At 44.1% G+C, this 10,019-nt stretch overlaps 1 protein-coding gene across 1 annotated transcript; it reads left to right on the forward strand.

Moving 5' to 3' along the window:
* Positions 1-5,505: 5,505 nt before the first annotated feature.
* On the forward strand, positions 5,506-9,737 carry LOC120678035 (disease resistance protein RGA2-like). Its single transcript, XM_039959199.1, has 2 exons — positions 5,506-6,619; positions 9,571-9,737. The coding sequence occupies exons 1-2, from the start codon at positions 5,506-5,508 to the stop codon at positions 9,735-9,737; spliced, it is 1,281 nt and encodes a 426-aa protein (XP_039815133.1).
* The last annotated feature ends 282 nt before the right edge of the window (positions 9,738-10,019 follow it).

Raw genomic sequence — 10,019 nt, forward strand, 5'->3', positions numbered from 1 at the left:
TCCCTTGACATTCGTCGGGGGTGGCAACTATTCGATAACATCAATCTTTGCCCAGTCCACTTCTATCCCTCTTTCGGACACTCTATGCCCGAGCAGAATTCCTTCTCTGACCATGAAATGACACTTTTCCCAATTAAGGACTAAGTGTGTCTCTTGGCACCTCTTCTGAACATTCTCCAAGTTCTCAAGGCATTGATCGAAATCCTTGCCGTAGACTGAGAAATCATCCATGAACACTTCCATGATGTGTTCAATCAGGTCCGAGAAGATCGCCATCATGCATCTCTAAAATGAAGCTAGTGCGTTGCATAGACCAAATGACATTCGCCGGTAGGCGAACGTACCATAGGGGCAGGTGAATGTAGTTTCAATGATCTCCTGGGTATGTTGGCCTGGTTGCTTCCGAAGCCAAATAAAATGCCTGCGAACACATATCGAGCAAAGAAGCTTGCCAGCCTGTTCACAATGGGTGTGGAAAGAATTCATGCATGCCCGAATCATTGTATTTTGTATCGTGGGGATGCTTTCAAAGACTTGGACAAATGCCCTGTATGTTCTGCAAATAGACATCCTTACTTCAGATGGGAAAACCACGCTTGGACAGTGCATTGGCATCACCATTCTGTGGCACAAACGAGATATCATACTGCTTGTTTCACCAGAAGGGCCAGCACATCAGACTCTACCAGCTTCAGATTATCTACTGGCCCCGCCACCACGAGCTCCAGCCAGCTCTAGCATTGCCACCAGCTCCAGCACGGACCAGCTCCGGCATCGCAACAACTAGCTCCAGCTTCATCACCACCAGCAACAACTTGGGCAGTTGTATGTACCATGAGTGATACGGTCACACCAGAAGGAGGACTCAGATATTGTAAATAAATGGCACGCAGCAAACACCAAGCAGAGGTCAAAGGATAAGCCAAAGGGCAAGTCAAAGGATGTTTCAGATTCTAGTGCCACCAGATGACCGGGCGTTTCCGTGCCCCACACTGACCATGAGTTTCATCAGAAAATTGGGGTCGATGACATAGTAGATTTACCGGATTGTTCGATAAAATTTGAGTATGGTAAACCATTTCTACCCCACTCTTTGACGGAAGGCGTTCTAGGTTTTATGAAGAGGATGCACAGTTGGTACACGAGGGCATGTACACTTGGCCTCAGAAGCATTTGGGCTCGGTACCCTCCCGATATTTTCGGATAACAAACTGAAGGTGTCACTGATATCATGTTCGATTTTCAAGACATCCAATAAATGTTCCGCCTCTAAGAACTAAGCATAGAAATGGTCAGACTCTGGTGCATGTAAGTGTCGCATCCAAATTAATATCTTATATGCAATGGTCTATACTTATATATACATACATATCTAATTAGTTGTGATATTTCATTCTACAGGATGCAACAACGACAAGCGGATGCTATAAAAAAGAAGATCATGTTCCTTGACCCGGTAGCTATTTGTGAGAAGCGCCATTACGGGCCAATGTTGTGGAAGGACGACCATGATGAGTTTAAAAACTATTCAAAGCGCAAGGAAAAACTTGCTCTGCAAAAAGAGGCACACAAAGATATCATTAGGACAGTTGGTACCTACATATCACTTCAGATGCAACGGTGGCCGGACAGGGATGTCATATGGGCACCTTTCAGTAAGTGTAGTCTCAATCATTTGGTATAATATGCACTTTCTTTGAATAAATGACTAAAAAATCATATAGACTCAATCATTTGGTATAATATGCACTTCCTTTGAGTAAATGACTAAAAAATCATATATGATATTTTTGCAGAAATCATTGGATTGCATTTATGATACAGCCAAAGCGTCGATATATGCTTGTATTGAACTCCGCTGATTATACGTAGAACAGATACGCTGAATTCGTAGCCATCCTCAACATGTTAGCAAAATCGTTATCCTCTACTTGGAAATCATGCTAAATCTTGCAGACATGAATAGCTTCTTATTTCTTTTTTTCGTAAAATAGGGCTTACAAGCACTACATTTACAAAGGAGGAATTCAAACTCCCCCCCCCCTAGGAAAAATAAAATGGTGATGCACATAAACTTTTCATGCCACAAGCAACCTGCAGGTTCCGTGTGTGGCTACTACGTGTACGAGCACATGAGGGAGCTCGGGAGATACACAAAAGATTCCGAACGGGTAAGCATATACTCTTTAATAGGATAGATGCATAACTGCATATTGTAAATGTTTGCGTCTAACACTTGGCTTAATTTTCCCATGGATTTTTTATTTGCATGATCAACTGCCAACCCATGAAGGTCCACTCCATGAGAAACAACTTCTCCATATAGTCGACGATTTATGTCGCTTCATTTTTGTAAGGATCACCGGGGTGTCCGACCCTAGAGGGGGAGGGGGTGAATAGGGTCGCTAACGCTTTTTAACCTAGGGCTCAAACTACTTGCATAAGATAAACCTAACACGTCCTATACATGCTAGTTATGACTAAGGTTTATCTATGCTACTCTCTACTTACCCCTAAAAGACTTGCAACCTAGCCAATCCTAATCAAACCAACTAGGAAAGTAAAGGTACGCAAGATAGAGTAAATGCGGAAACGTAATACGGTAAGTAAAAGAGTTAAGTGCAAGAGGGATGTAAACTCCCGAGTAGACACGGTCATGTAACGTGGTTCGGCGCAAACGCCTACGTCCACGGGACACCGAGGCTCTTCCGATCACCGTCTTGCACTACGCCACCAAGGTGATGCCGGCAAGCAAAGGCAAGTACCCACAAGACACCGAGTCTCGTGCACCACCACCGTCTCTCTCGGTCACCCGGCCGAAATCCACTACGGAGCTTCTCCACCAAGGAGGGGGTCTCCTCTTCCCCCGCACAAAGTGTCGTTGCCACTCCACACCAAGCCGGAGGGTCACACGATGGATCACAAGGATTGCTTGCTGCAGCAAGACTTCTCTCAAGGGAGCTCTCACAAGTGTGCTTAAGCCTATATGATGTACAATGAAGCTCTATGGTAGTTGGAGATGATCTTTTGCTCTTGTATACTTCCTTGGACTCCAGCACTCTCAAATGAGCCGTGGGGTGGCATATATATAGCCCAACCCTCCAAACTAGCCGTTGGGAAAAAGGCTGACGAAATCCCTTAACGCCGGTTAAACCGACGCTCTAGTTTTTGTCATCACCGATTTAACCGGTGAGTGTATTTTCCCAGCAACTAGCCGTTACTGCTCCAACGGCTACTTGATCAATCGACCGACGCTCTTAAAACTAACATCGGTTCAACCGGCGTATGTAATCTCAGAAACCCCCCGAAAAATGGAGTCTCTGGACAACTGCACCGACGCTCACTTTGCCTTGATTGTCGGTTTAACCGGCGCCTGTAAAACTTCTGTTGTTTCTTCTGCCTCCAAGTCCAATACACCGGTGAGTGTAAAACACCCAACGCCGGTTAATCCGGTGCCAAGTTCATTGCACCGATGAGTACAATTTTGCTCATCATCGGTTTAACCGGTGATAGCAAATTTGCTTTGTCTTGATCTTTTTGACTTGGATTTCTTCACGGTCTCTTCAATTCTTGTCCCTTGGACTGAAGAGGTTTCAGGGCGGCCCTTCGGGCCTAGCTATGCCTATCTTCTCTTTGTCATCACTTGAACCTAAAAGCCTGGGAATGTTCATCTTAACAATCATATTAGTCCAAGTGTTGTGTGTGTCATCAATCGCCAAAACATTATATTGAAATATGGCATGAGAGGCCATTTTCGCTACAATTTTGCATGAAGTGGTCCATATAGATGGAGAATTTGTTCACCCTGAGCATGAATATCAACCGACAAAAAATATGCAAGCCTCCGTCAATGGGACAATCGGGAACTTCGGGCCTAGCGTTACTCAACATAAATGATGTTTGTACTCTATACGCACTTTCATGATGTCTGTACTCTAATGATGCAGTGTAACGATACTTCTATATGATTTTATTTTGAATTTGTAATTAGTTATGTTTAAGAAATATATTCATCATCGATCACAAAATTTTGAATCGTGCACTAGCTTGATAGGTGAAAATTAGCGGGAAACACAAATTTAAATAAAGCAGGAAAAGGATTTGGAAAAGCTGAATCGAATCGCGCACTAGCTTGATATGTGAAAATTAGCGGGAAACAAAAATTTAAATGATTTAATACAGCGGGAAACAGATTAGAATAAATTGGCGGGAAATAGAAATTTAAATAGTTTAATACAGCGAGAAATAAATTTGAAAATTCAAAAGCAGCTTGGCGGCAAATCAATTTCAGGGGCAGGTCATGCGGTGAGCCGCCCCTGTAAAACCATTTCCAGGGGCGGCTCTAGGCATCAACCGCCCCTGGAAACTACATTTTCAGAGGCGGCTCACGGTGTGGACCGCCCCTGAAAATTTGTTTACAGGGGTGGTTGGTGCCTTGACCCGCCCCTGAAAATAGGTTTACCCCTGGAAAAGACGATTTCTAGCCGCGAGAGACAGGGACGGGTAGCGAGCCCGCCCCTACAAATGCTCTTTTACCCGCCCCTACTAACGATTTCTATAGTGGTGCCACCAGATATATGTAAATGTCAAATTTCTTATGTGTAGTCTTTGATTCATATTTTCCCTATTGTCTTGGGATCAAGAGAGTGTTGCCTTACCCATGATCGACATACTGCGATTTGTGCTCTCAATTCAGGTTATTGCATACCGTTGAAATTGTTTCTTTGCACAAAAATTGCATTGTCACTTTGTCAGTGACGTTGTGTCGTCTAAGATAAGAGGCAGGGTAGATCATCTTTGTCGTAGTGAAGAGGAAAGAGGTAATTTCGAGCTGGATTATTTATGACTTGATTCCTTGTTTTCATCATTTGGTCAGTGGCAATTTCTTTGCTTTCACCGACAGAGATTATAGTATTCTTAGCCTACTAGCTGGATTATTTATGACTTGATTCCTTGTTTTCATCATTTGGCCAGTGGCAATTTCTTTGTTTTCACCGATAGCGATTACAGTATTCTTAGCCTACTAGCTGATGAGTCGTCCAGACAATATGAGAAAACTTGGTGTGAAAAATATTGCTGAAGTTTAGGAGGCTGGGTTTTTCTTATGTTTAGCAGGCACCGTGCAGCATGTTTCTGTAGTCATTCATGAATAAGTCAACCGATGTGGGGGAGTGTCCAAGGCATCCTTTCCGCTAATTGCATTTCTCGTGTAATCCAGCCTAACAAGTTCCATATAGTATTCTCAGATAGTATTATTGGAGGTAGTAGAATTAGCACACTTGAAATGTAGCAAAATCTAATTTATACATAGAATAATTATTTTGAAAATGAGAACCCAAATCATGAACGTTGAATTTTCACGACATAGCTAGTACAAGTTATGTTCCTGTGCTATAATGACGTTTTATACCTTGTTTTCATTTTCCTCTGAAATCTAAGGCCAGAGCTATATAAATAGCTCACTTCTCTTTATTTCAGACTTGGCCACACTACAAGTAACTAGCCATGGAGAGAGTTGTTGAAGAGGTCGTTAATGATCTTATTAGACGACTAATCTCCAGGCTAATCCACACATACCAGGAGCGGGAGAATGTTGGGCAGACGCTCAGAAGGCTGCCCCTTAAACTGATCAGTATCCGTGCTTCCATTGAAGAAGCAGAGCAGAGATTTATCACCAACCAACTGATTTTGCTGCAGCTCAAAACATTCACGGAGGTTTTAGCGCAAGGCTACTACTTGCTAGACAGCTTGGAAAGCAAAGGTAGTAATGATCATGAAGATAGTGGCCAGCATGAGGTGAGACTTGTCTATTCGTTTTCCTCGTTCAATCCTTATAAACGAATGCGCAGAATGGCTGACTATGTGAAGAGGCTGCTACTCGGAGACATGAGCAAGATACAAGAGGTAATGGGGTCATTGGAAGCTGTTACTGAGAACTTACGGGAATTCAACGCACTAGTAGCTGGCTATCCTCGCAGATCTCGCCGGCCTTATGACTCTTACATGTATGCTGACAAGTGTATGTTCGGTCGTCATGTTGAGAGGGAGCAAATCATCAACTTCTTGCTTGAGGAGTATGACGATTCTTCTACTCAAACCTTGCCTGTTCTACCGGTCATCGGCCGCCATAGGTCTGGCAAGAAAACCCTAATGGAAAATGTTTGCAGGGATGAGAGGGTACGCAGTCATTTCTCCTTGGTTTCTCTTCTGGACGGTGATGATTTGGAGGGCGAGATGCTCGAAGCGCCCTTCTTGTCCTCGAACGGTGGAGTAACCATCACAAACCATGATTTGCAGCTGAAGAGGCGCTTGTTTGTGATTGAGTTTGCCTTCAGTTTCGACGAGGAATCATGGAGAAAGTTCTACCATCGTGCTAGCAACCTCATGAAAGGAACAGGTAGCAAGGTTGTGCTCATTAGTAGCTTGAAAGAGGCTGCAAGATTGGGCACAACTAACCCCATCACTCTCATGCCCCTACCTCCAGAGTTGTTTTGGTATTTCTTCAAAGCTATTGCTTTCGGCAGTGTAGACCCAAAGGAGCACCCGAGGCTTCTATCTCTAGGAATGCAGGTAGCTGCTGCAATTGATTCAGGGTTTGCTCGAGCACAATTACATGGAGGTGCTCTAAGGGAAAACCTTGATGTCAATTTTTGGTCGGCTGTCTTGAGGTTCGTGAAAAAAATAAGAATGGGACATGCATACAGTAAACGCTGCGGTAGGGTCATTTCTCTCCACTCAATTTGCAGAACAGAAATAAGTGATTCATGCATCTTTAAAAGAAGTCGAATGGACGTTGTGAATGGGAAGTTGCCCGAATTGTCTCTCAATGATCTGAAAAGTACAAAGGTAGCAGCGATCCCCCCCGGCGAGAAATTTGAGGCTGTACTGGTGAGGTCATACCTACCACCCTATCGCATCTTTGTTGGAACCTATGTGACCCTAGATGCATCAGCTGTAAAGACTCGGCCATTTGTATCAAATGAAACACTAGACGATATGGAAGACAAAATGTTCAGATTGTATCGCCTACGTCACGTTCCAGGTGAGACGAGAATAAAAGGAGCAAAGTGCTAGCAGGAGATTACTCTTGAATACCTTTTCATTTATTTTGCTTATATATTACATAAGGCTTTGACTACGTGGACTTGGATACAACAAATTTGTGATCTGATGGCAACCAGGTCTAAATCCAAGTCTACATCCACAATTGAGTAAAAATGACAGCAAGAAGGGCACGAAATCCAATAAAACTGTGTCTCCATGAAATTATTTTATTCAAACAGTAGAGGTCTTTCCGAGTTGGCTAAGCACCGATTCATTGTTAAGGTAATAAAAAATAATAATTTAGACTTTCTTGCTTCCAGGGGGACTTGAAAACAAAATACTCCCTTCGTTATAAATTGTAGATCATTTTAGCAAGTTTAAATACATAATTTTTTATATGCACCTAATAAACATTGTGTCTACATATATAGAAAAAATTATGTATCTAGATTTATCAAAACAATCTACAATTTGGATAGGAGGGAATATGTTAAAAACTAATCTTCCCCCTTCTCAAGGCACTACTACATAAATCAATTTTAGGGGTGGGTAAAAATGTATTTTTAGGAATGGATACCCACTCCTTGTTTTCATAGCTAAAAATGCTATTTTTAGGAGCGTGTCATGGCGTAACCCGCCTCTAGAAATCGAATTTTAGGGGCGGGTCATGCCATGGTCCGCCCCTACAAATCTATATCTAGAAAATAAAAAAATAAAAAAATTGAAAATAGCAAAATAAAAAAGGAAAAATATTCCAGGCAACCAGCCACCTCCACAAACTCTACAGTGTCGAGCTACAATTTGTTTGATGAAATATGCAATTCGAACCGCATATCTCAGACTCGCACGTGTCTTCCTTACCACCACACCATATAGTCACTTGTGACTCCAAGAGATGTGCTATTCTTTTATATTAAAGTTGAAAATGATTTGTACACCCTCCCTAAAAATCATTTTCAGTGGCAGGTGACGCCACATCCTGCCCCTAAAAATATTTTTCTATTTTATTTAAAATTTTATTTAAATCTTACATATACCAAAGCAAATCAAGAAAAGTGAAACTTCTATACTATGGTTACTGTGAACTATAGAAACAAAAAATATGCCAAGTATACTTCATCGTATATAAAGGTTAAGATGACTTGAGCTATATGAGATTCTATATAGTTATAGCTATTAGAGAACTTATAATGCTTTTTGAATCATTAAATGTCCTTAAATGAAAAAAAAATCACCTACAAAGTTTTAGATCTCATCATTGTCCACAATTTTGATATATAAAAAAAGCCCCTGTTCTGGCTCGAGTTCGCCTCGCCGCAGCCGCAGCGCTGCTGCTGCTCGAGCTCGATGCCGCGGTGAAGGTCACACAGGGCCATTGCGGTGGAGGCAGTGTGGGGCCATGGCGGAGCAGAGGTCGTGGCGTGATCTGGCGCCGGCGAGCCGCGCGGCCATGACGCCCCCTCCCCGGCTCCATCCACAACCGCGTGGTCTAGATCCGGCCGCGGTGGGCACGCCGGAGCGGTGGCCGGTGGCGGGCACGGCTGCAACGAGGTGGCCTCGAGCTCGAGCACGAGGTAGTTGGAACGGGCACCGGGCCCACTGTACGTTGCTGATGGCGGACATCCTGCACCGCGCTAGAAATGACAGAAACACTTTCGTTCGCTATTTTACCGTGCCTCTTCCAGTACCTCGCTGCGGTGAAAAAAACAAGAAAAGCGTACTGCAGTATGGCGTAGCGTTCCACTTACAGGAGGCACTGCGGGCAGCCTTAAACAAAAAAAAAAAGTGGACTTTGACCGGGCCCAGCTAATGCGTGAAGTAAAAGACAACGGAAGGGACAATCACCACAAGAACCACGAGACCTAAAGACGATACCAGCGTCTCCGATCCACGCGGCATGCACTGCTGGGGACAGGGTTCTCGTGCCGCGTAGTCGTCAGTCGTCACCTTGCTCGTCATCAACGCCAACGCGGCGCCCTCGGAGGCCAACTGCTGGGACCCTGTGCTGGTCATTACGGCCTCCATCCCGTCGGTTGGCAGCCAAAATTGTCGGAGTGCGCGGCTGACTGGTCTACCGGTATGGTCTTTGTAATCCGAATCAGGTTAGATTTGATTTATAGAGTCTGTTTATAATCTGATTTGGAAAGGGTACGTCCTCCCCGGCCTATAAATATAAAGGTCACGGTTGATTGAGGTCCTTCTACCCAATCGAATCAATTAATTTAAAATTTTTCTATTTTTCTCTAAACCCTAGCTTTTCCAATCTCGTGTTGTTCTTTACTCGTCTCGACGGTGTTCAAGGGTGTCTTGGGTGGCCTGCCGATCTCAAGACAACCCTAGATCTTCGAGCTCCGACGGGTCCCTCCCGAGCTTGAGATTCTAGGTCTTCGCGAAGTTCTCTGCACCCGACCGGTTTGATCGGTTGGCGCGACCGGTCTGACCGGTCGCCGGTTTGCTTCGTTTGGTTCTGATCATTGCGATCCGCGTATTCTAGCACTTGTGTGTTGACCAGATTTGCGTCAACAGACTTTTTGGCGACTCCGCCGGGTAAAGATCTGCGTTCATCGGTTTCAATGGCCGGTGAGAAGCCCGACCCCTCCAAGGTAGATTCAACTCCCGTTGACATCAAGTATGAAGACATACCTGAGGAGAGCCGCAAGCAATTCGAGGCTGCGCTCCACAAGGAGCAATAGGAGGCCAAGAAGAGACTACTTGCATGCTTTGGGAAGACTCGGCAAGGCGTCTTCGAGAAGGACAAGTTCGTCATGCCCACATTCACACCGCCACCGCCGAACCCATCTGCTACGTCTACAGCTGCTGCTTCATCTGCTTCCACTCCAAGTGAGGTAAGTTTTACCTTCGATTCCATTAAACAGTTTGCCGATGCCTTTTTGGGTAGATTCGAACAATCCAAAACGCTTACACAAGATTTACTTTTGGATTTGAGTCTACAAAATAAGGGTAAGAAACATGTC

The sequence above is a fragment of the Panicum virgatum genome, chromosome 6N (assembly GCF_016808335.1).
Source record: "Panicum virgatum strain AP13 chromosome 6N, P.virgatum_v5, whole genome shotgun sequence".
Lineage (NCBI taxonomy): Eukaryota > Viridiplantae > Streptophyta > Magnoliopsida > Poales > Poaceae > Panicum > Panicum virgatum.